This window comes from Notechis scutatus, chromosome 3 (assembly GCF_049901735.1).
Source record: "Notechis scutatus isolate UNSWTSFEM ecotype Mainland chromosome 3, rNotScu1.2, whole genome shotgun sequence".
Lineage (NCBI taxonomy): Eukaryota > Metazoa > Chordata > Lepidosauria > Squamata > Elapidae > Notechis > Notechis scutatus.
Genome location: NC_142011.1, coordinates 14,838,422 through 14,865,687, shown reverse-complemented (window position 1 = coordinate 14,865,687; position 27,266 = coordinate 14,838,422). Strand labels below are relative to the sequence as shown.

At 40.7% G+C, this 27,266-nt stretch overlaps 1 protein-coding gene across 1 annotated transcript in view; it reads left to right on the top strand.

The window, feature by feature from the left end:
- The window catches only part of EDN3 (endothelin 3), a 36,714-nt gene extending 10,863 nt beyond the window's left edge, over positions 1-25,851 (top strand). Inside the window, exons 3-5 of the mRNA XM_026664849.2 lie at positions 20,163-20,333; positions 22,344-22,449; positions 24,570-25,851. Of these exons, the coding sequence (XP_026520634.1) occupies positions 20,163-20,333; positions 22,344-22,416 (244 nt within the window). The 3' untranslated portion in view covers positions 22,417-22,449; positions 24,570-25,851. The remainder of the gene's footprint in view (positions 1-20,162; positions 20,334-22,343; positions 22,450-24,569) is intronic.
- The last annotated feature ends 1,415 nt before the right edge of the window (positions 25,852-27,266 follow it).

The window sequence follows — 27,266 nt, the reverse complement described above, 5'->3', positions numbered from 1 at the left end:
TGGAAAAATACCAGATGCATCTTTACAATAGAATATGATGTCTGCATAATTGCAAGTCAATTTTGTGGTGAATTAAGGGTAAGATTAAAAAAAACAATGTTAACCTTACATTATGCATTTAGCTCAGGAATTTATTGCAACAAGACGACTAACAGTTGTTAGTTTCTTTTTTTAAAAAAAAAAAGTCAAGAAGTCAAAATGGGAATTAAGAATATTGGTAGCCAAAACAAAAGAAACATCTGTTGTGAAAGAAAAGGAATTGCTGTTGTCTAATTGGGAAATTAAACTTTCCTAATTATATCTGGGGCATTCTTGACCTCTATAGGGTATTGTTATAAGCGAATTTTCCAAGGTCCACTTGTGTAGCTGTTGAGGTTTTTTTCTTCAGGCAAGCCAGATCATGCCAAGGTGTCCACTAGAAGCCATGCTATTCTTATGATACTATTAGACAGGTAACATAATTCATATCAGCATTTAATGACATTATAAAGGTCATAACATTACAACCCACCTCGTTTCTATTGTTGCCTGTGTAGCAAGGGTAATTGTACTTGTAATTGTACATTGGCAACCCAATATCAGAAAGGGAATCTAAATAACAGCTGCCCAGCTGTAATATTCATTTAAAGTCAATGGGAAGAAATATGGCTCACCAGCTTTCCTCTGAGAGTCTTTAACCAGTTGAATCATGTACTACAAATATTTTTAATGCCAAGATCCTACTGACTGAATTGAAAAGTGAAAAATGCCTGGTCTATTTTCTTAACCTAATGCCTAAAAAGTCTTTGGAAGAAGAAAATTTGTGAGTTGAAAGAGTTTCTGGTGTGATAAATTTCTATGTGGTGTTTTAATTATATTATAATTTGCTGTTTTATAATATATAATTTGTTATTATATAATTGCTTTGGCTGTAACCAGAAAAAACATGGGCACTAATCGTAAAATGGGTGGGAAAAGCTTGAATACCATCTTCAAAAGCATTAACATATCCATCTATAAACCTGATTTTTTTTGTTCATCCATACACCTCCTATAATCACTCTGGAATAATTAGTAGCTTGATGGACTTATTGTTAGTGATATGTTTCAGAGTTGGCCAACTCCTGGATTCTAAGGCAGAGGGGATTAATTCAGAATCAAGATTCATGTACCTGAAATGAAAGAAGTGAGGTTAAATCTATTGTATTCCAGTTCTGGACTTCCATAAAGGTTTAGCTCCAGCATTGTTCAATTTCTCTGGCATCTTAGCAATGTTTGTCAACTTCGGCAACTTTAAGATGTGTGGAATTCAGTTTCCAAAATTCCCTAGTCATGTCTTTGTATACCAAAAGACTAAATCCCTTTCTGAAAATGAGCTCTAGGGGTTAATCATTACACAAGAATTTTAAATTTTCTCCTGCTTGGGCGGCAGGTAGGACTAGATGACTAGATGACCTACAAGGTCCCTTCCAACTCTGTTAATCTGTTAAAAATATTTATTAAGGTGAAAAGTAAAGGTTTCTCCTATCTAGTAGTGTCTGAATTTAGCGGCAGTGCTCATCTCTGTTTCTTTGCCAAGGGAGTCAGGATTGTACGAAGATATTTCTGTGGACATGTGGCCAATATGAATATCTGCCTAAGCTCACAGAATGCTGTTACCTTCCCACTGAAGTGCTATCTATTTATCTACTCCCATTTGCATGATTTCGAACTGCAAGGTGGGTAGGAGCTGGGGCAGATAATGGGAGTTCACCTTGTTGGGCAGAGCTCAGGTTAGTTTACTTTATTGCCATTGCACCTCGTACAATGAAATTAAATGTCATCTTCAGTTTATATCATACATTAGAAAACTATAAAAATAAAACAAAAACACACATCCTTCACACAATATACAATTAATTTGAAAACTCCTCATACTGCATTAGTAGTACTGCATTAGTATTACACTACACAGTAGAATTCAATATATACTGCTCAAAAAAATAAAGGGAACACAAAAATAAGACATCTTTGATCTGAATGAATGAAATATTCGTATTAAATACTTTGTTCATTACATAATTGAATGTGCTGACAACAAAATCACACAAAAATTATCAATGGAAATCAAATTTAGCAGCCCATGGAGGTCTGGATTTGGAGTAACATTCAAAATTAAAGTGGAAAAAAACAATACAGACTGATCCAACTTTGATGTAATGTCCTTAAAACAAGTCAAAATGAGGCTCAGTAGTGTGTGTGGCCTCCACGTGCCTGTATGACCTCCCTACAATGCCTGGGCATGCTCCTGATGAGGTGGCGGATGGTCTCCTGAGGGATCTCCTCCCACACCTGGACTAAAGCATCCCCCAACTCCTGGACAGTCTGTGGTGCAACGTGGCGTTGGTGGATGGAGTGAAACATGATGTCCCAGATGTGCTCAATTGGATTCAGGTCTGGGGAATGGGCGGGCCAGTCCATAGCATCAATGCCTTCATCTTGCAGGAACTGCTGACACACTCCAGCCACATGAGGTCTAGCATTGCCTTGCATTAGGAGGAACCCAGGGCCAACCGCACCAGCATATGGTCTCACAAGAGGTCTGAGGATCTCATCTCGGTAACTAATGGCAGTCAGGCTACCTCTGGCGAGCACATGGAGGGCTGTGCAGCCCCCTAAAGAAATGCCACCCCACACCATTACTGACCCACTGCCAAACCGGTCATGCTGGAGGATGTTGCAGGCAGCAGAACATTCTCCACGGTGTCTCCAGACCCTGTCACGTCTGTCACATGTGCTCAGTGTGAACCTGCTTTCATCTGTGAAGAGCACAGGGCGCCAGTGGTGAATTTGCCAATCTTGGTGTTCTCTGGAAAATGCCAAACGTCCTGCACGGTGTTGGGCTGTAAGCACAACCCCCACCTGTGGACATTGGGCCCTCATACCACCCTCATGGAGTCTGTTTCGGACCATTTGAGCAGCCACATGCACATTTGTGGCCCGCTAGAGGTCATTTTGCAGGACTCTGGCAGTGCTCCTCCTGTCCCTCCTTGCACAAAGGCGGAGGTAGCCTTTGCTGGGTTGTTGCCCTCCTACGGCCTCCACCACATCTCCTGATGTACTGGCCTGTCTCCTGGTAGCGCCTCCATGCTCTGGACACTACGCTGACAGACACAGCAAACCTTCTTGCCACAGCTTGCATTGATGTGCTATCCTGGATGAGCTGCACTACCTGAGCCACTTGTGTGGGTTGTAGACTCCGTCTCATGCTACCACTAGAGTGACAGCACCGCCAGCATTCAAAGTGACCAAACCATCAGCCAGAAAGCATAGGAACTGAGAAGTGGTCTGTGGTCACCACCTGCAGAACCACTTCCTTTATTAGGAATGTCTTGCTAACTGCCTATGCTTTCCACCTGTTGTCTGTTCCATTTGCACAACAACATGTGAAATTGATTGTCAATCAGTGTTGCTGCCTAAGTGGACAGTTTGCTTTCACAGAAGTGTGATTAACTTGGAGTTACATTGTGTTGTTTAAGTGTTCCCTTTATTTTTTTGAGCAGTGTAGTTACTGCTCTGGGATAGAAGCTGTTTTTCAGTCTATTTGTCCTTGTTTTTATTATCCTGTACCGTCTGCCAGATGGTAATAGTTCAAAAAAAGGGTGCCCAGGATAAGATGGATCTTTAAGAATGTTTTGAACTTTCTTAAGGCAGCAGGAGCTATAAAGCTCTTCCAAGGAGGGGAGAGGGCAACCAATGATCCTCTGGGCAATGATGTTAATCCTCTAGAGCGCTGTCCTATCTGCCACTGTGTAATTGGCAAACCATACACAGGTCTCGAACATGGGCTGTCAATTTTCCAGCTGACAAGCTCAGTATTTTTACTCAATGAGTCATCGTGCCTCTGAATATTTATTACCTATAGCAGGGGTGGGCAAACTTTTTGGCTCGGGGCCGCATTGACTTTTAAAATTTGACAGACGGGCCGGGTCAGCACAAGATTTTTTGGGAATCGCCCCCTTCCCCCCTCTTCTCCTCCTTCCCCTCCCCTCGGAGGCCCCTGAGTCAGGAGTTGCTACCGCCGGCACGGCTCTGCGCGGCTCCAGTTCCGCGTTGCCTCGGGAAGGGAAAGGCAAAAAGGAAGAGCCGCGGCGGTGCTTTGCAACAGGAGCAGCGGCACCGGAGGCTCAGGCTCAGCGGCTCCTGGTTTTGCCTTTTCCTTCCCAAGGCAATGCGGGACTGGAGCCACACGGAGCTCCGCCGGCGGTAGCAACTCCTGACAGCCCCAGCCGGACACCTGAGCGGAGCCCGGGCGAAACTGCCTGTTGCTGCTGCGGAGCACCGCCGGGTCGCCTCCTCCAAGCAGCCTGCCCGCCCGCCGGGCTTCCCCTCTGCCGCGCGGCTCGGGGCCAGGCGCGAGCGCCCGCGAGTTAAAAGGAAGCCGAAAGTTGCTGGGAAGTTGCTCGGGTGCTGGGAGCAGGCTTTTAAAGTGCCGCCCGAGCAAAGTTTAAGCAGCCCGCCCGCCCACCGGGCGGAATTCTTCCTGCTCCTCGACGGGAAGACGCTCCAGCCTGCAAACTTTGCCTTTGCAAAGTTTAAGCCTGGAAGCCCCGGAAACCCAAGCAACTTCCCAGCAACTTTCGGCTTCCTTTTAACTCGCAGGCGCTCGTGCCTGGCGGAGGGGAAGCCCGGAGCCTCCTCCAAGCAGCCTGCCCGCCCGCCCGCCAGGCTTCCCTTCCGCCACGCGGCTTGGGGCCAGGCGCGAGTGCCTGCGAGTTAAAAGGAAGCCGAAAGTTGCTGGGAAGTTGCTCGGGTGCTAGGAGCAGGCTTTTAAAGTGCCGCCCGAGCAAAGTTTAAGCCTGAAAGCCCTGGAAACCCGAGCAACTTCCCAGCAACTTTCAGCTTCGTTTTAACTCGTGGGCGCTCACGCCTCGCCCCGAGCCGCACAGCAGCCCGCTCCAAGCAGCCCGCCCCGCCCACCGGGCGGAACCCTTCCCGCTCCTTGGCGGGAAGACGCTCCAGCCTGCAAACTTTGCCTTTGCAAAGCCCTGGAAGCCCCGGAAAACCGAGCAACTTCCCAGCAACTTTCGGCTTCGTTTTAACTCGCGGGCGATTGCGCCTCGCCCCGAGCCGCACGGCGGAGGGGAAGCCCGGAGCGCCGCCGGGTCGCCTCCTCCAAGCAGCCTGCCTGCCGGGCTTCCCCTTCGCCGCACAGCTCGGGGCCAGGCGCAAGCACCCACGAGTTAAAACGAAGCGGAAAGTTGCTGGGAAGTTGCTCGGGTGCTGGGAGCAGGCTTCTAAAGTGCCGCCCGAGCAGGACCATCAAGCCGGGAAACGGGGCACCAAGGCAGGGCAAGGCTCCACCAGCAGCGGCCTAGCTTTAGGTGGCTCCAAGCAGCCCGCCCTGCCCGCCGGTTGGAACCCTTCCCGCTCCTCGGTGGGAAGACGCTCCAGCCTGCAAGCTTTGCCTTTGCAAAGTTTAAGCCTGGAAGCCCCAGAAAAAAAGGGGGGATCGGCGGGGACTCACCTTCGGAGAGGTCGCACTCGAAGGTGATTTCGAACTCCCAGCCGAGGCCTTTGCAAATTTCTTTTCTTTCCTACCCCTAGATCGCTCCGCACTGTTTTGCAGCTTTGGGGGCCACGCAGCACAGGGCAATACGCCACGCCCAGCGATTTTTTTTCAGGGGCGGGCCGGATTGGACAGACCAATGGCAGCAATTTTTTTCAGGGGCGGGCCGCATTGGACAGACCAACGGGCCGGATGTGGCCCACGGGCCGTAGTTTGCCCACCCCTGACCTATAGCAATAGTAGAAAATTAGAAGAAAAATAATGGGAGATGGAACAGTTAATTTTTGAAGAGTTGTAATATCAGCTGCTACTTCTGGCTCAAAATCTCATACCAGAATTTATTCTCACAGCCCAGATCCCATTTCATTAAGTAAAACTCCAGTATATGGGGGCACTGGCCTTACCCACCCTAGCTTGCTGTTCACATTATGAGCTTCAGTTCTTTTATTGAAGGCTGGAGCTTTGTTCTTACTTGCACTCAACTCTGCAGAAGAAGATTGTCTACCCATCTCCTGACTGGCTTCTGAGATTCTGATAAGCTCTCCCTGTTACCTGGACAGATAGGTTAGCTGATTTTATTTCAATCCTTGTAATATTTGGGCTTCTTAATCTGGAATTTCCTTAAATTCTGTACAGCAGCATTTTCCAACTTGGTGCCCTCCAGATACCTTGAGTCAGCTTCTATATAATTTCTAGCCAACCTAGATCCATATGTTTAGAAATAAATTCAGAAATAAACAAGGAAGTTTTCAGGCCAATCTGGAATGTTTCCTTCCCCTTCCCCCCTTCAGTTCCTCCACCCGCCCGTTCAAAAAAATCAGAAGGCAATGGCAAACCATAACTATATTCTTGCCAAGCATCAAGCTCAACTTCAGGGAAATTTTTAAAAATACGAAAAGTCTCCCACATATAGATAGTTACAAATTTTATGGACAGAATTTACCTTTATTGATAATGTGGGTATAAATTAGTTTATAGAAACCGATAAAGTATAACTTTTTTTTGGATAAACTATACCTGAAGTCATAGTTGTTTCAAAGATACTTTTTCAAAAGGCAATTGAACTGTTTTTCTTTATTTCTTCTTAAGTCCCGTTGCCTTTAAAAAAGTGCCTTTGAGATATATACAGTACCTGAAGGCATCTTATGCTGAACACTGCATATTATTTCTCCATAATATTCTGTATTTCTAAATTTCTAATTGTTTTAGATCAGTCCCATACAATAAGTGGCTGCAGGCCATAGGTAGCCTTGGATGTCCCACCAGCTTTTTTTTTTTTTAAAAAAAATAACCAATCTACTGCTGCCAAAAGATGGCACTGCTAAGAAGGATCAGTCTTCCACAGACTCTTCTGTCTTGAAGGATGTTGTCAAGTGTCTTCAATGCCTCCATGTCTCACTCAACACCATCACCAGTACCACACCATTAACTGCCAAATAGCCAATAGGCACACAAGCTGCTCCTTATTATTTTTAAGGTGTTAATTAATCTCTTTCCCCTCTGTGCAGGCCTGTTCTAGATTTCCCTTCTAATGGAAAGGAAGCAAGACCAGGGCTGACATTTCAACCCCATCCATTAAAGAACTTATAATAACATTTAGTCCTTTTCTCACAACACACTTCACAGTTCTTTCCTGGTACATTAATTGTTGTCTTCCCTTGTGCACAATTTGTGGATGAAATTATGAGTTTATGTTTTCCAGTTCACTTGAAATGTTTTCAGTCTCACCAAAGGCTGAAATTGCACTTAGCATATTTGGAACATTCTAAGAAAATCAAATAAAGGAAGGTTTCCATCTTTGGGTAGCAATATTTAGTTGCACGGCTTGTGCTGATACTGCATGATGATATGGAAGTGCTCTACAATCCTAATTTTTGTGACTCTCATCAGTCAAGGAAAGAAAAGCATATGCGACTGAGATGTATAAAGAAATACTGTTTCTTTGTAAGCATTTCAGATGTCAAAAGATTTTCATAATGTTTCTTCATAATCTTTGTCATTTTGACCGCCAATCATGTGAATGCAACAGCACAGGTCCAAGCCTTTTTAAGGTTTCTTGATATTTGACATTTATTCCTTTCAGTCCTTAACACATTTTATGTAAATTATTTCAATAATTCTGACAGTATTCCTGAACTGACTACAGTACCGTCCAACATCGAAGTATCTTGGCATGACACTCGACAGGACACTCTCTTTTTTAACAGCATTGCCTGAACACTAAGACTAAACTGCAAAGTCAGGAACAATATCATCAGGAAAACAATAAACTGCACATGGCGGAGCTCAACATTATGCACATCAGCTTTGGTCTTGAGCATCTCTACAGTAGAGTATGTTGCTCCATTGTGAGATGCATCCTGTCATGTCTCCAGGGCACGCTGGAGCCATGACACCACGCGTTGTGCCATGTCAGACTATGCTATCGAAGGGGGAAGTGCTGTTAACCACCCAACCTGGGGCTTTGACTGTTCCATGGAGATAACGAGCCTTGTGATGTCACACGCTGAGCTGTTACAGCCTGCGGGCGGTTGTAGACAAATTGATTTGGTTGCTGCCTGTTGAACTAACAATCTCGGGAGGGGTGGAAGGTCACTTCATAGGCGTAAATACAATGTTGGAATATGATATTTGTACAAGTATAGTAAATAGAGTTAAATAATTAATGTATAAAAAGCACGGTGTTACATGGTGACCAGATGTGATCCAGTAGCGCTCACTGGATGGTGGATAAACTCATTAAGTTTTTAACTGGTGTATAAATACAACTCTGGCTGCGAGGTATGCCAGAGCTGACTTTAATTCCTTTTGGTTACTCGTTGTTACCTGAATCTGGAACATTGTATGGACGAATAAAGACTCATTTGATCATTACCTTGAGACCTTTGTTTCCCTTCCTGCCTGGAATTCGATGAAACAGCTTAGAAGAAAGTCAGCTCTCTTCAAATCCTCTTGTGCGCCTGTCATCCCCCCCCCAATCCCCGTGAACTGTTTGGTGTGCTGCGTTGGGGAGCGATGGTGGAAGGCATAAACGTGGATTCGGTTTTGCCGCTTGCATCGGAGGTGGATAAGGAAGAGATTTCTCTGCGGTATGACGGAGTGCGTGAGTCTACAGAGGGGTTTATAAGTGGAGACACACCATCTGCTGGTGATACTGGGGGTATTCCCAAAGATGTACAAAGAGTTACTAGACCTAAACTACATAAGACGAGGGAAGATCGTAGGAGTGATTTGGAGTTCCAGGAGGAGTGTGCGGGACGATGCGTTCGTGGAAAAAACCCTGCTTTTGCACCTCTCAATACTGGAGTGTTTGAGAAGTGGAGAGAAAGGAAAATAGTTGAGGAAGATACCTGGAGTACCTCCACCTGCAGTTTGGGAGCCACTACTATAGAACTATTAAGAATAAAGTATGGAGATCTGAGTATACAGGATTCCAGCCCAAAAGGAAGATGGGAGGGATCAGGAGCTTGTACTGATGATACTTCATGTTTCAGTTCTATCCCTAGGGAGGGGAGAGAACGTAATAATAAGAGGACTGGAAGTGACTTGACACCTGGATTCGATGCATCATTAGCTGATGTTGCCGGGCCATCAGAACCTAGGACAGGGGGGACAAGGCCGATGTCCTCTAGTTTTGCTCGAAGGGAGTCACCACCTCGACGTAGGCAACAGGAGGGTTCTTGGGGTCATCAGGGAATGTCTGGACAGTGGCCACAACATATGGTGTGGGGACCAACACCCTTGCAAACTACATTTGATGGTAACCCAGACCGTATCACACTGTTCCTAAGCCAAGTGGTTAATCACCTGGAATTATATGCATCTTGCTATCCATCCCAGTGGTCCATAGTGGTGGCTATTACGGGAGTTTTAACAGGGGATGCAGCGGACTGGGTTGCGGAGTTACATAGCGAATGGGCACGAGAGTTGGTAGATGTCAGTCTGTTTCTGAATTCACTCCGTAATCATTTTGAAGATAGATCCTGCATCCACCAAACTGAGGAAGCTATAATGCCGTTGAGGCAAGATGGGAGACCGGCAACTGAATATGTATGGGATTTCCAATGTTTGGCTGGGAAGTTAAGCATCTGTTGGCCTGAGCATCTGTTGGTCTGAGCATCTGTTGGTCTGAGAATTCCGTGCCGGCTTAGATTGTGGTTTAAGACAGGCTTGTCTATATAGAGGAGTCCCTTAACATTTGACAGAATGGTACAGAACGGTGGTTGAACTAGATGTTGGGCTAAAGGAGTTCAGAACCAAGCCTGATTCCTTCCAAAAGGTATCTAAAGCAGATCTCAATGTCATGGGAGGTTGGAGCAGACCAGGAAACAGTCCACCGAGTGGCAGGGGTCACCCAGCTATGTGGTGTTTCAGATGTAATCTAGTAGGGCATAGGGCATTGGAATGCCCCGAACTTGCCAACGAAGGTATGAAACAAACAGCAAAGGCACCTCTGGGAGCAGTGACAAAATTTGGTTTTAGGAAACAAGGAAGTAGTACCGAAAGATCCCAAGGACTGGTTCAGAAAACGAGGGGGGAAGCATCACCATCAAGACACCGTCAATCTGATGAACGTAGTCAACCCAGAGCAGTGTCGGGGTTGGATGATAGTGGTGAGGAAAGCCACGATGATATGATGGTGAGTGCCTCAGTTCACCCTTTCGTGATACCAGTGATATTGGACGGCGGGAATACGGACTAAGGGATAGATATGGGGCCGTGATAGACACGGGATGTACCAGGTGTCTTATTAGCCAACGAGTAGTGGATGAACTGAAGGTACAGGTGGAACAATTGCCCACACCAATGAGTTTCGAACAGGTAGATGGGTCCCTGCTTGGGAGGTCCCCAGCTATGACGATGACTACTCCTATTAAACTTGAGATTGGAGCTCATTGGGAACAGCTACGATGTATTGTTGTCCCGCATATGCGCGAGGCACTAATACTAGGCCTTGTGTGGTTGGATAGGTGGGAGCCCATTATATGGTGGGAGGGTGGTTGTCGTCATTTACGACTGGTGGTAGGACTGGATCCCCCTCAGGCAAATCCAGGGGAGTTCACGCAGAATTCACGAAAGGAATTAGCAACCACCATAGGTGAACATCAAAAACTCCCCTACCTGGTTGACTATTTGGATCTCACAGAAGTGTTCAGTGAGGAGGAATGCGAATACCTACTCCCCCACCGTAAAACCGACTATGCAATAGAATTGATCCCAGGGGTGCAGTTTCCTAAACCTTGTATGTATGCAATGACTCCCAAGGAGATGGAAGAGATGAGGAATTATTTAGATAAAAACTTGGCCTGTGGCCTTGGCCTGGACGATCGCATATAGCTGCCCCAGTATTGTTTAGGGAGAAGGATGGAACCTTGTGTTTGTGTGTGGATTTTAGAGGGCTGAATGCTGTATGCGTAGATAATGTATATCCTCTGCCTTTGATCAGTGACTTATTGGCCACGTTGGCCACCAGAAAAATCTTCATGAAGTTGGATTTGCATGAAGCATATTACAGGATACGTATTAGACAAGGAGACGAGTAGAAATCTACCTTCAATTGTCCTCTTGGTAGTTTTCAATTTAAGGTGATGCCTTTTGGGCTGCAAGGTGCCCCCGCAGTATTCATGCAGTTGATTAATGAGGTGCTGCATGAACATTTATATCGTGTTGTACTAGTGTATTTAGATGACATCCTAATTTACACACTGACCTTGGATGAACATGTAAAATTAGTACGAAGTGTATTGAGAAAATTGTTAGACGCTAAATTGTACGTGAAATTGTCAAAATGTGAATTTCACTGCAGTAGATTGGACTATCTAGGATATAGAATTTCCCATGATGGTTTGGAAATGGATCCCAATAAAGTCACCACTGTTTTGGAATGGGAAACCCCACAAACCCGTAAACAATTGCAGAGTTTCCTTGGTTTCGCAAACTTTTATAGGAAATTTGTACCACAGTTTGCTAGTATTGCGTTACCATTAACTGAACTACTAAAAACAAAGAATCAGAAAACAAAGCCAATGCCCGGTCAAAAACTGGAGTGGTCCACTGTATGTCAACAGGCATTTGACAATTTGAAGACATTGTTTTCCCGGGCACCGATTCTAAAACATCCTGACCCCATGAAAAAATATGTGGTTCAAGCTGATGCCAGCAATGTGGCTGTTGGCGCTGTCCTTTTGCAAATAAATGAACAAGGACCGTTACAACCTTGTGCTTGTACATCCCGGAAATTCACCCCAACTGAGAGAGGATGGGTGATTTGGGAAAAGGAAGCATTTGCGGTGAAATGGGTGTTAAATACAGGGAGACATTAAAGGGCACCAAAGAAGTTTTTGAAGTCTGGACAGACCACAAGAATTTGGAAGCTTTACAAATGCCCCGCCGTTTATTTCCCAAACATGTTAGGTGGGCTATGTACTTTAAGCGGTTTAATTTCCAACTGTGCTATGTACCAGGCGGTCAAAATTTTATGGCGGATGCTCTGTCCTGACTACCGCAATACAACAAACTTTGAGATGTGATTGTTCAGCCTCTGATCCCAGAAATCACACCCAGGAATACGGGACAGGCTACACGGTTGAAGGAAATAAAGGAGAATATGTTGCGAGAGGCAACTCGGACAGATACATGGCTTACCAGTAATGCTGACTCGGTTTCCTATAGAGATAATTTGGCTTGGAAAGGAAACAGAATTTATGAAAAAATGTAGGAATTACATTTTGGAAAAATGTCACGATGACAAACAAGCTGGGCATTTCGAGTTTTTAAAAACCTTACATTTAGTTCAATGCCAATTTTGGTGGCTGAAAATGAGGTCCGAAATAGAACAATATATAAAAAATTGTCATGTCTGTGCAATGGCAAAACCAAGACTGGGAAAGCCACTAAGATTGTTACGAACAGTGTCTGAACCTCAGCATCCATGGCAGGATATTGCCATGGATTTTATAGTGGAACTACCAACCAGCAACGGATATACGGACATATCCATATAACGGATATATGGACAATCATCGACCTATTCTCGAAACAGGCACATTTCGTACCTTGTAAAGGGTTGCCATCGGCTAAATCTCTAGCCAATCTGTTCATACAACATGTGTATAGATTACATGGAATCCCTTGACGAGTAATTTCTGAGAGAGGAGTACAGTTTACTGCTCAATTCTGGAGAGCATTCCTCCGTTTGTTGGGATAATCTCAGGGATTAAGTTCAGCCTATCCTCCAAGCACAAACGGTGCTGCAGAAAAAGCAGAAAAGGTGTTTAATTCCAGTTAAAGTGGAAACTCTTTTATGTATTATTCATTTCCTGAAACCTAAAAGAGTTTGATCTCATAAGTATTATTGACATTGTTTTGGTTTGATTCCTTTCCAAAATATTGGCAGAATTACGTTTAACTAAATCTCTTTGTAACTAAATGGGGAGGGATGTGCATATTTGCGTGCCCTTTCAAACCACTTATTAATGTAACATTTTATTTTTTCATATAATTTCCACACACAGACATGGAGATTGGATTCAGACAATGTCTGGCTAATTATTGTTCTTGTTTAAAAGAAAAGAAGTATAACTTTGGCTACACGAAATATGAACAGCATGTTGTTTACCAGACAGGACTTGTGTTTATGGTCATGATTATCATTGAGCTTTGGAATTTAATATTCTTTTTAGGAGCTACAGAATAAATGACAGATCTGCTCAATTTACATTGCTGATTGAAATCACAGTTTGTAACCAATCTTGTAGTTCTTTTACCAGATTGCAGTCTGATGCACAAACATGATTTTATGATAATTTAAAGATGAATGAATTTGTTACAGCATAAACAGATAACACATAGATAACAGATAATCAGAGTTGGAAGGGACCTTGTTGGTCATCTAGTCCAACCCCCCACCCAAGGGGGAGACCCTGCACCATTTCTGACAAATGGCAGTCCAATCTCTCCTTGAAAGTCTCAAGTGATGGCACTCCCACAACTTCCGAGGGCAAGCTGTTCCATTGGTTGATTGTTCTCACTGTCAGAAAGTTTCTCCTTATTTCCAGGTTAAATCTCTCCTTGTTCAATTTCCATCCATTATTCCTTGTCTGGCCTACAGGCACTTTAGAAAATAGCTTGACCCCTTTCTCCCTCTGACAGCCCTTCAAAAATTGGAAGACTGATATCATGTCTTCCCTGGTCCTTCTCTTTACTAGACTAGCCAAGCCCAGTTCCTGCAACCGTTCATTGTATGTTTTAGCCTCCAGTCCCCTAATCATCCTGATTGCTCTTCTCTATACTTTTTCTAGAGTCTCAGCATCTTTTTTATAATGTGGTGAACAAAACTGGATGCAGTACTCTAGGTGTGGTCTTACTAAGGCTTTATAGAGTGGTATTAGTACTTCCCTTGATCTTGATTGTATCCCTCTGTTAATACAACTTAGGATTGCATTAGCTTTTTTGGCTGCTGCTGCACACTGCTGGCTCATATTTAGCTGGTTGTCCACTAAGACTCCAAGATCCCTCTCACAGTTACTGCTATTGAGCCTGGTTTCACCCATGCTGTATGTGTACTTTTGGTTTTTCTTGCCTAAGTGTAAAACTTTACTTTTCTCTACATTGAATTTCATTTTGGTAGATATGGCCCAGTGTTCTAGTCTGTCAAGATCCATCTGGATCTTGAGCCTATCTTCTTGGGTGTTAGCTATTTCTGCCAGCTTAGTATCATCTGCAAATTTGGTAAGTTCCCCTTCTATTCCCTCATCTAAGTCGTTAATGAAGATATTGAAGAGTACTGGGCCTAAGATGGAACCTTGTGGCACCCCACTGCTTACTTCCCTCCATGTAGACTTAGACCCATTAAGGACTACTCATTGAGTACAGTTTGCCAGCCAGTTGTGAGTTCATCTTGTGGTGGTGCTATCTATTCCACTTTTTTCTAGTTATTAAGAAGTAGGTTGTGGTCTACTTTGTCGAATGCCTTGCTGAAATCTAAATATATTATGTCCACAGTATTTTGCTGGTCCACTAATTTAGTCACTGTGTTGAAGAATGAAATAAGATTGTTGAAGAACTCTGTGTTGAAGAATGAAATAAACATTGTGGATTATAATTGCTTTAATACAATACTATCTTAATTAGGGAGTATGTACTATTTACATTTGCAATGAAATGGGAATAGGGAAATAAACACTGTACATAGGAGGTACAGACAATTATTTTTTGATAATGCTCATGGGGTTGCGTTTGACACAGCATTCTTACACAGGTGAGCTGATTAAAGCCTGTAATAAGAGCCTTTGTTTAACCCACAATAATAGAAATGAATTGTTTGATGAATCTTTCAGGACCATCTCCTTGCCTAACCTATGGTCACAAGCCACAGTCATCCCCATCTTCAAAAAGGGAGACCCCAGCCTAGTTGAAAATTACAGACCAATCTCCTTATGCTGCGTCACCTGTAAAGTCATGGAATCAATTATTAATCAATCCATTATCCTCCACTTAGAGACAAACAACCTACTCTCCAATAAACAATTTGGTTTCAGAAAAAAACTATCCTGTAATCTGCAACTCTTACACTGCAAAAACATATGGACTACACAACTCGATCAGGGCAAAACAATAGACACAATCTATATAGACTTCTGTAAAGCCTTTGATTCAGTGGTACACGACAATCTATTCCTAAAACTAAAATCTTATGGTATCTCTGGACAACTGCATAACTGGATAGAAGCATTCCTGTCAAACAGACAACAAATGGTCAAAATTGGGAGTGTCCTATCAAATTCTGTACCTGTCAATAGTGGTGTCCCCCAAGGCAGTGTTCTAGGACCAACTCTCTTCATACTCTACATAAATGACCTCTGTGATCGTATTAAGAGCAACTGCGTTCTTTTCGCTGCTGATGTAAAGCTGTTCAATACCACAGACAATACTGCTACTCTTCAAAAAGATCTTGACTATGTATCAGAATGGTCAAACAAATGGCAACTTCAAATCTCAACAAATAAATGCTCTGTCTTACATATTGGCAAAAAACATCAGAAAATAAAATACAAGCTGAATAGTCAAGACCTTGTTGATGATCCAAGCTCTGTAAAGGACCTTGGAATACTCATCTCTAATGATCTAAGTGCTAGAGTCCACTGTAACTACATAGCCAAAAAGGCATTAAGAGTTGTTAACCTAATCCTACGTAGCTTTTTCTCTGGTAATATCACACTACTAACTAGAGCATACAAAACATTTTCTAGACCAATACTCGAATGCAGCTCATCAGTCTGGAACCCGCATTACGTATCTGATATTAGCACAGTTGAGAAAGTCCAGAAATATTTCACAAGAAGAGTTCTCCACTCCTCTACTTGTTGTAGAATACCTTATGCCACCAGACTTGAAATCCTAGACCTAGAAAATCTTGAATTACACCGTCTTCGATCTGATCTAAGTATGGTATATAAAATCATACATTGCAATGACTTACCTGTCAATGAATACTTCAGCTTCAACCATAACAACACAAGAGCACACAATAGATACAAACTCAAGGTTAGCCGCACCAAACTTGATTGCAGGAAATACGACTTCAGCAACAGAGTGGTCAATGTCTGGAATACTCTACCTGACTCTGTGGTTTCTTCCCCAAACCCCAAAACCTTTAACCTTAGACTGTCTACTATTGACCTCACCCCTTTCCTAAGAAGTCTGTAGGGGGCGTGCATAAGTGCACCAACGTGCCTACCGTCCCTGTCCTATTGTTTCTTTTATTTTTCTTATATGTACCCATTTCATGTATTCATAACTATGTATATACTTATACCTATTATCTTGTAAGCGATTGACAAATCAAATAAATAAAATAACAATAAATAAATTCCTCATGTTTACATGATAAAACGGACCTTTGTGCTTTTTTTACTCAGAAACTAAGTACCCTTTCCATCACATCATGTCACAGGGAGAACAACATTCCTTCACTGTTGTTTTGGGATTGCCATTTCTAATGTCACATTTATTCTTTTCTTATTTTATTTTGTTATTATTATATTTCAAACATGGCCAGATTGTTCAGTGTATAGTACTGATAATTCAGCGCATCCTGTCCTGCTTATTCCTAAAGTGGCATGCAGCCTTTTGTTTACTTGAAGCCCTGAAAGTGAGTTGTGCCAGCTGCCATAATCTCCAATGATGGTAGTCACTATGGTTGGAGCATTAAAGGGCATCAGCTTCAAGAAATACAGGCTGAATAGTCAAGACCTTGTGGATGATCCAAACTCTGTCAAGGATCTTGGAGTACTCATCTCTAATGATCTAAATGCTAGAGCCCACTGTAACTACATAGCCAAAAAGGCATTAAGAGTTATTAACCTAATCTTACATAGCTTTTTCTCTGGTAATATTACACTACTAACTAGAGCATACAAAACATTTGCTAGACCAATACTCGAGTACAGCTCATCAGTCTGGAACCCACATTACGTATCTGATATTAACACAGTTGAGAAAGTCCACAAATATTTCACAAGAAGAGTTCTCCACTCCTCTACTTGTTGCAGAATACCTTATGCCACCAGACTTGAAATTCTAGACCTAGAAAAACTAGAACTACACCCCCTTCGGTTCGATCTAAGTATAGTATATAAAATCATACGTTGCAATGTCCTATCTGTCAATGAATACTGCAGCTTCAACCATAACAATACAAGAGCAAACAGTAGATACAAACTCAAAGTTAATCACACCAAACTTGATTGCAGGAAATACGACTTCAGCAACAGAGTGGTCAATGTCTGGAATACTCTACCTGACTCTGCTGTTTCTTCCCCAAATCCCAAAAACTTTAACCTTAGACTTTCTACTATTGACCTCACCCCTTTCCTAAGAGGTCTGCCTACTGTCCCTGTCCTATTGTTGTTGTTTTTTCTTATATGTATCCATGTATTCATAACTGTGTTTTTACTTATACCTATTATCTTGTAAGCAAATAAAATAAAAATAAATAAATAAATAAAGAAGGTGACCACATAACATTGTGTCCTGAAGTTCCTAAGTTCACCCTCCATATTCTCTTGTTAAATATACAGCATAATTGATATGAGTTAAAATTTGATTTTATCAGGAAAGATTAGATGGAGCTAGATATGCTTTGACATAAGGCAAAGTTTGCTAAATTAAAGGTTAAATAGGCCAATGACTGCACAATTTAAAATTTTGTATAGTTTCCATATGTTACTTGGTTAGCTGTTTTTAATGGTTGTGTTTGCTGTTTATTTGATAAACTCTTGTGATTAATAGCTGGCAAATACATCTAGATTACAAACAAAAGCCCAAATCCCAAATTCCCAAAATTATTCCTTGTTTAGTTCAATTTTCCTGAATTGAATATGTCTCATATTGTTGTCATTATATGTCAAAGATATCCCCTTACACTCATATTCATATGTAGTCTGTTGCATAATATATTTTATTTTTTTGCCATGCTTATTCTTTTTTTCCTTTAGTAAAAACATATTTAATAAATAATAGAGGGAAAATAATTGAATACATGTAGACTCTTAACTATCCACCCAGCAAAATTGGATGCTAGTTTATTCAGATTTAATGCAGTACAATGCTTAATTACTTTGATAGCCTTAATTTCCGCCAATGGTGGATATTATCCTATTTTTAGAGTAATTTAATCTGTGTTCTCTCAGTCATGAAGTCTTATAAGGTGGTATGTAGGAGGCGGAGAACTCTGGAATTAAATCACTGCATGCATCAGAAACACAGTGATTTCAACGTTTCAGACAGTTTTTGAATTAATTAAGGATGAAACTGGCTTTAGAAACAAATGCTGTCCTTCTGAAGAACTATGGAATGCACATATTGATAGTTGAAGTTCTCAATAAATACTTTCTCTTTTCCTCTGTTCCCATAGTAAATATAGGGAGTCCTTGTGGATTTTTTTACTCCACTAGTCATTGCTGACTATAGGGAGTGGTACTCATCTCTGTTTCAAGGCCATTGAGCCAGTACTGTCCAAAGACATTTCCGTGGTCATGTAACCAGCATGAAATCACTGAGCATTGTTACCTTCCCATAAAAGTGTTACCTATTTATCTACTTGCATTTGTATGCTTTCGAACGGTTAGGTTGACAGGAGCTAGGATGAGGATGGGAGCTCATCCCATCATGTAGAGCTCAGGTCTTGAACCTTGGCTGCCAGCTTTCCAGCCAACAATCCTAGCATCTTAACCGCTGAGCCACCACGGTGCCCCTATTCCCATAGAGGAACTACTATAATTTCAATAGAAATTGGTCATGTTTTTGCTTGCTGAAAATAGTTTGATGGGATGAGGGTAGAACCAATATATTTCCTGAAAAACATTACAGCAAACAAGCTGCTACCAATTTCTTCACTTCTTCTGATTCCTGTTTGCTGTATTCTAAATGTGCCAAGTAGTCTGTTTTGTTCTCTGAGAGATCTAGAATAAACTAGGCTATATTCTACTGTTAAATACTTAGTTCTTCCTCAATAATTAAAGTTTGAGGTTTTATTGTCATTATTTGATGCATTTGAAATTCCATGAGAACTTTAGGTGATTCAGTTTCTTAAATTTGAAAAGGAATAAAATAAATAATGTCTGGAATACTCTACCCGACTCTGTAGTCTCTTCCCCAAACCCCAAAAACTTTAACCTTAGACTGTCTACTATTGACCTCACCCCTTTCCTAAGAGGTCTGTAGGGGGCGTGCATAAGCGCACCAACGTGCCTACCGTCCCTGTCCTATTGTTTCTCTTATTCTTTTATTTTTCTTATATGTACCCATTTCATGTATTCACAACTATGTATACACTTATACTTATTATCTTGTAAACAATTGGCAAATCAAATCAAATCAATCAATCAATCAATCAATAAATCAATAAATAAATAAATAAATCAATAAATAAATAAATAAAATAATGTTGAAAAATTTTAATTCTGTATGAACTGACAGAGATTGGTTCAGGATTTTACATTTCTTTTCACCTCATGTCTCAAAATAACATTGAATCAGAGACATTTCTGCTTTTGGAAAACAAGAAAAGAAAGAGGTTTAGCATCTTTTTCAAAATTAAACTCCACTACATTTTCAGATGGTTGGTTTGGATCACATAAATTAGAAGTGACTTGTTGCAGCTAAGTGAATGTAACGGGAGAAGGCATATTCATGACTTCATATGTGAACTTTTTCCCCCTCCCTCTGGACACCCCGCTTGAAAACTGATAAGTCTGCACATGCGCTTGAGGTTTGGAATGTCCATTGCCTAAGATGACAGGTTGGCAATTAGTAAGTAACTTATATCTCTGTTTTCCAGCATACCTGACATAGAAATTCTGTCATGAGACATGCTGAACTTGGGTTCAGGTAGAAGTCTTACAGCCTCCTTCTAAAAGTTCCTTTCCCTTCTTTTTAGATGTCAAAATATAGGTGAATATTATTAAGCTTCTCACTCATTTTTGGGTGGATTTTTAATTTGGTTTGGAGAAGAATTTCCAGATTTTTCTACTGCTGTTCCCACCAGACCCCTTCTCCCTCATTCACTTTCTTATAGGAGAAATTATAAGAATAATTTTGAAGTGTGATGAGATTTCTGCATCTCTTGTTACAGGAAAATTGTTCCATATGGGTTGGCTAATTACAGGGGAAATTTCCGTGTCAAAAGGTCTACAGAACAGCTCCACAAGAGCTTGCATTCATCAGAAAGATCTCCATCACGTTGTTCTTGCACAGATCGACGTGACAAGTTGTGCCTGCAGTTTTGCACATGGAGTGTCCAATGGTAAGATACCTTGATATTTCAAAGAAATAACACATGGCTTAGGAAAATGAAAAGAGATTTCCACCTTTCGCCCCTTAATATTAGAAACCTAATTAAATAATTAAGAAACAAATGGATGTTTTCAAATACTACGTGAGAGATTGAGGCTTTTTATTTCATCATTTTTTATATTGAGAAAGATATCACGGTGATATACAAAACTAGATAATGTAGCCACCCAACTCACACTAACTTCACTGTGGTAAAAATGCCACCCAAATATATGTAAGAGCATCTGTTAAACACTGGAAAACATGGAAAGGTATACCCTTTCCCTTTAAACCACAGGTCTTTATTCATATAGATCCAGTTACATCAGAAATATTTTTCTAATGCAGAAATTATTCAGAATTATTCAGTTGCAATGTTTGTCTGAATACAGTACCTTCCCATCTATTTAGGAATGGAACACAGATGATTGGCACAGCTTGTGTGATCATGAAAATTCCCATACATGCTACAGCTGCATGGCATAGCATCATGGAAGGAGCTCCCACATGAATGAATGTCCACATAGGAAGGGCTTAGGTGGATTTTAAATGCTGAGACAGATTTGTGAACAATTATCTATTGATGTGTGTGGTTTCTTTGGAAGCTGAAGTTGGAAGACTCAGTTTAAATTAATGACATTGATTTAATTTGAAAATGCAATATAACATGTATATTCCTGTGTAAAAATACACTGACTTTTCAAATTGATTGGAAGAGATAGATTAATTGTCTGAAAGGCTGCTTCAAGCAAATCAAAGTTTTGAATTAAAGTTTCACCCATCCCTATTATTGGCTTTGAGAGTTATTTGGAACCTTTTTTTTTGGTTAAGAAGATACTAAGTAAACAGTAAAGTTGAAGGTATAGTGTGAGCTTTTCAAAGTATCTGGCTGGTACTGCTGAAAGTGGACAGAGGAAGTAGCTCATCTTGATCTGATTTAATGTAGAAACTTTGATATTCTTAAAGGTTTTTTCATTAGTGAAAGTTTTGGCATTGTTGGATAGCTCTGATCAACTTAACCCATGTAGATTCTTCTTTATTCTCCAATTTGAATATTTCTTTTTTGGAAACTTGTTTTTAAGAGCAACAAACAGATTCTTAAAATTATTTAGGTTTGTACACAAAATTGTTGGAACCTTGAGATTTTTCTTTCTATTACAAGTTGCTCTGAGCAGTCAGTCTGCAGTAGTTTTGCTCTGCTGCTTTTATCCACTATTGGAAAGTACCGTAGCTTATGTAGAAAATGCCTTGAAAGGTGAGGTAAACGTAAGAAGGGAGGCAGAAAAATAAAAGAATCAAATCTGGCCAAATCCAAAGAGAAGATCAAAACCCAGCTGCTGTATATATTTTAATTATCTATCTATCTATCTATCTATCTATCTATCTATCTATCTATCTATCTATCTATCTATCTATCTATCTATCTATCTATCTATCTATCTATCTATCTATCTATCTATCTATCTATCTATCTGTATGCAGGTCTTGGTGTGTTTGGGTCTTTTCCCGTGTAAGATTGAGAATATATTGGCAATGTTTCGATGAAGTCCCACTCCCCATCTTCAGGCTGGTGCTTTTGGCTTCGTGCTTGTGCGAGCAAAGTGTGATCGGAGCTGCCGTCTCCCTATATATACTAGTGGGGAGGTTGGCTGTGTTGTCATTTCTTGATTGGTTGATGGAGTTGATGTTTGCAGATTGGCTGGCTTTTTTGTAAGAACATGTGTGGCTGAGGTATTGGATCTATCAGCCTCCTGTGTTGTAACAACCTGGGTAATGGGCTGTGTGATGACCTTCTATGTTCTATTGTTTTGACATCCTGGGTCTTGTGCTGTAATCTCCTGGGTCATAATGACCTGGGTCATGGGCAGAGTGATGACCTTCTGAGTTCTATTGTTGTGACATCCTGGGTCTTGTGCTGTAATCTTCTGGGTCGTTGGCTGTGTTGTGTATATATGTTAAAAACAAACCTTCTCATCCCCAGCAATCTGAAGCAAACCAATCACCCAGCAGAAAGAACTCTCCTTCAAGAAGAAAAGCGTGCTCATACCCAGTAACTTGGAAAAAATCATCTGGTTTGAACTGGAGAGGTATGATTTATGTTAATTATGAGAATGTGTGGTAATGTGAGGAATCAGGAGATGAAATTATGAACCATGGTTTAATGATGTATTTTTTTGCTGCTTTAAGGGTTATATTCAGAAAGATGCTTTGCTCCCTTTCTGAAGTACCATTCTGAGAGATTTGTTCAGCTCTGTGATAGTATTTGTTCAGACCTACATCTAGCCAACATTGTATACTAAAAGAGCAGGGTCTCCATTTTGAGGACTAAAATGACTGCTATCTTGTGCATAGGTATCTGGGAGTAAGCCCTATTGTGGGATTTTTCTTCTGAGCACTAAAATGTTTTGAGATACCGGGAATCTTATTGGAGAACTTTGAACTATCTTTCAAGATCTCAAAGGATTTTGAGATTTTTCTTTCGAAGAGGAAAGAGGACCTAGGAGGGAACAAGAGAACAAAAAGATTACCCTCTGTGGAATCTCATTCTCCATAATCGCATTCTCTTGTTATGTTCTGCTTTACTTTGGAAGTAAAGACTAGATTCCTCCTGCTTGACAATCAATGTGTGAATGTTTTAAAGGAGGCAATAGAATATATTCTGTTGAACTTGAATGTGGATCCCTGTACTGATTTTTTAAAAACTTATCTCATACCTTTGATTCTTGCAGGAACATCCATTATATCCATGATATTCTGAAGTTTTGTGCCTAATAATAAATAATCTCAAACCGGTCTCCTACTAAAATTTCTTTCAGTTGTAGGGCATGACCAAAGGAAAAATGGAGATGGACTCATATCAGAAATATCTTCTGCTACTGCCTATAAGACTTCTGAGAGTCCAAAGGGAGAACAGATAACAGATAATCAGAGTTGGAAGAGACCTTGTAGGCCAACCCCCCCACCCAAGCAGGAAACCCTACACCATTTCTGACAAATGGCAGTCCAATCTCTTCTTGAAAGTCTCAAGTGATGACGCTCCCACAACTTCTGAGGGCAAACTGTTCCATTGGTTGATTGTTTTCACTGTCAGAAAGGTTTTCCTTATTTCCAAGTTAAATCTCTCCTTGTTCAGTTTCCACCATTATTCCTTGTCTGGCCTACAGGTATTTATATTGTTCATATTGATCTCTGGGGCAGAAGTGTACAACTGTGTTCATTCTGAGAATGTACTCAGTTATTATCTAATGGATTGGAACTGCACCCCAAGAAGTGGATGAGTCAGGATAAAAAAATGGGTGGAGTCAGGACTAAAAACATAATTGTAATTAAGAGCAAACAAAATAAATTAATTACAGTTAAGCTGATGCTGTCCTATGTGTTTCATCATTTACTAAATTATTTACGTTCAGTATTTTAAATTATTCTTCAGTAATAGAAATCATAGTTCAGTTGCAGCCTTTGGAAGGGTTCCAGGGGTAGCCTTTAATCTCTAGGGGCCTTTAAGGCTTTAGGCTCTGCACCTCTTCTCTAGGAGGTTGAAATTCTCTTCACACCGGACATGATGCTTTTTTTAAGGCAGGGGTGGTTGAGAAAAAAAGAATGAAAATTTAAAATGAATTTGAAATTTAATTTTTTTTTCAAGTGCTGCTCTGATGTTTTAGATTTGTAGGTTGACCCTATTATTCCTTTCCCCAGTCTCAATGTCATGAACACAGAAACAAACACAGACACACATTCCAGATTCTATTATCTTACCCAAACATCTGGATAAGGGCAGCCTCAAGCTGGATCCTCATCTCACAAACCATGACTTACATATTGCATTATTACCCCCAAGATATATCAACATCGCCTTCTTGGGGGCAATTACTCCCAGTTTAAGAACTTAGAGCAGTGTTTCTGAACTTTGGCAACTCAAAGATATGTTGACTCCAACTTCAGAATCGATTCATTCAGAAGATTTCAGAAGAAGAATTCTGGGAGTTGAAGTCCATACCTCTTCAAGTTGTCAAGGTTGAGAAACAGTGACTTAGAGTCTGCATAGTAATCATACTGTGTCTTAGGATCTGTTTATTATTTTTCAAGCCACCTTTGGCCTTGATAATTGTCATGCTTTTGTAATGTGGGATATGTTCAACAAATATCTGTCCAAATGAGGCTGTCTTTTTCCTTAACTATTGATAGACAAATGTGTTTTCTTCCCAAGGTAAGACATTGAGAACACTACCTAAGATATGGAAGAAAAAAACGTCATAGAAAGTCAACATTGTGCCCAGATATTCAGATGGATTTTCCAACAGTTTATGTTTCCTTTTCCTGAATGGTGGTTTTTTTTCAAAGTGAGGACTTCATGTGCTTGAAGAACATTGTACTGACCATCATCTCTAACATGGTTACAGTTCCATGATGAAAGATGACGATGATGAATGATAATGATGGTTTGCCATGTTAAGATTCAGAAGACAGTTCTTGTCACTATATCAGAAATGCTGATGTATATTGAGGAAAAATACCACTTTCACTTGCTTGTTGTATATGTGTATACAAGTGCCTTATTTCCTGCAGGCTGATGCCATGAAAGAAATTGGTACAGTTTAAAAGAATACCTATATAGGATGTCATGTCTTGTATGCTAAAAAAACCCTTTTCCTAATCTTAAACCTGTCCTTTTGTAATTTCAGTGGCATTTTCTTAAAAATGACAATATCTATGCAGATGAAATAAGAATGGCTATTAATATTATAATATATAACAAGCTAACAGAATTGCAAATTTCTTAGATTCTTGGATTCAAGAAATGATCCCTGCAATAAAATTGAATTTTAAAGCAAATCTACAGGATAAATTTTGAGATAAGGATATAGTTATTTATCCAAGCCTACAGTGCTCCAAAACCCTTCATTTGATCTTAAATTCTGAAAGATTAAAAATACATTTTGCTAATGACAATCAGGGATGCAATTCTTAATTTAAATTTCTAGAAGGGTTGAGTAAACAGTTATTTGGAGTTCTGATATTACTCCTTCAAGTTATGATATTTCAACACAGCTGAAAAAAGGGCACAGAATAGACCCTGTGACTGGAATTGATTGCATGTTGATTTAAAGAAGATGTCAGGAGTATATTGATTTGGCATTTGTTATTCAAAGAGGAATAAGGAGTGCACTGGTAACAGTTGGAACCCTTTTGAAGGGCACGATTAAAACTGGGATTTTTCCACATATGTAGTGCTATATAGTTTGTTAGAAGACAACTATTACAACTCTGAGTTGAATGCATTAACTCTTGGACCTACTGCAGAACAAAAAAACCCAAAAAAACAAACTAACTCCCAAACTGGCTGCATAATGTTTGCAAAGTGATACTGGATTTTTTGTTTTGTTTGGCAAAAGAAGAGATCTTATGTTAAAATATATATAGAGATATATTATATATAAATGTGTATATGAATATATTACATAAATAAATTATTCTAATTACAAAAGTAAGATATTTTTCTCATGTCCTATTTCAATTAGTTTTCTATTTTTCTTCATACTTTATAGTTTCCAGTTGGAATTATGTATTATTTATTGTACTGAAAAATATCTTCTTGAATATTATGCGTTTCTTTAAAAATGTGATTATGAACACATATTACAAATTGCTGTTAGCTTTTCAAACTTGTGTAACACATGGATGTATGACAGAGCTGACTTTTCCATCTAAAACAAAGTTATAAACCAGCTGAGTTTTCACTTAAATTCTTATTTTCATTCCCCTAATTTTGAGAAACTGTTTACATTTGTCCTGTGTATATTCTTGTTGCAGTTGATTTCAAAACCCTGGAAACTTCACAGGAATTATAGACAGTTCCCAAATTGAAAGGGTAGAACATGGTACCAGCCAGTGACCTAAGCCCCCTGCCTCCTCTGCAGAAGGGGATCTGGAAGCTAAACCCTGGGATGCCTGATTGAGGGATCTAGGTACGTCTAGCCTATTGAAGAGAAGGACTAGGGTGATATGATAGCAGTGTTCCAATACTTGAGGGGCTGTCACAGAGAAGAGGGGGGAATGTTATTCTGCCTGTCCTGTACAAATACTGTACAAATACTGTACAAAGGCAGATAGATAAACTCCACAAAGTATCCATACAAAGTCTTTTTTATTGGTTCATCAGGCATCCTGTCAACTCACATTTATGATGAGGTTCTTCTTAATGTCCAATCCTTTGCATATCTGAATTGTGGTGTAGGAAGATAATAAGGTCTCAACCCCATGATGATTGAAGCAGCTTCATGGTAATGACTTCAGGCAAGAGTTAGGGAGCCTCCCCCAACCCAACAAGGGTGAATTTAGTGACCAATCAGGATTACAGATGTGACCACATGACATGGACTACATTTCCCAGGATACCTTAACTACATTTACCATGATGCATTCCCTTCAGGGGACAGCTCACAAATCCTAACTAACTATCCCAAATCCGATTAACTCTAAACTGTCTGGACAGCACAGATGTCAACCTATTCTCCAAAGTACCAGATGGCAGGACAGGAAGTAAGGGGGGGGGGGATAATTAAAGAGAGGTCCAAACCTAGAAATAAGGATAAATTTCTTGGCATTGAGAATGACTAGTCAGTGGAATGGCTTACGTCTGGAATTTGTGGATGCTCCATTTGTCTGGAATGGTTTAGGGTTTCCTGCCTGAGCAAGGGGTTGGACTAGGCTAGGGGTATCAAACTCATGGTGTCACGGTGTCATCACATGATGTATTGGGACTTTTTTCACATTTACTGTGTGGCCAGCGCGTGATGCATCTGGCCTGTAGTTTGACAGCCCTGGACTCTACCAACCCCTTGCTCAAAACCTCCAAGGACCCTTCCAACCCTTCTGTGTTCTTTATTCTAAAAACCATCAAGGT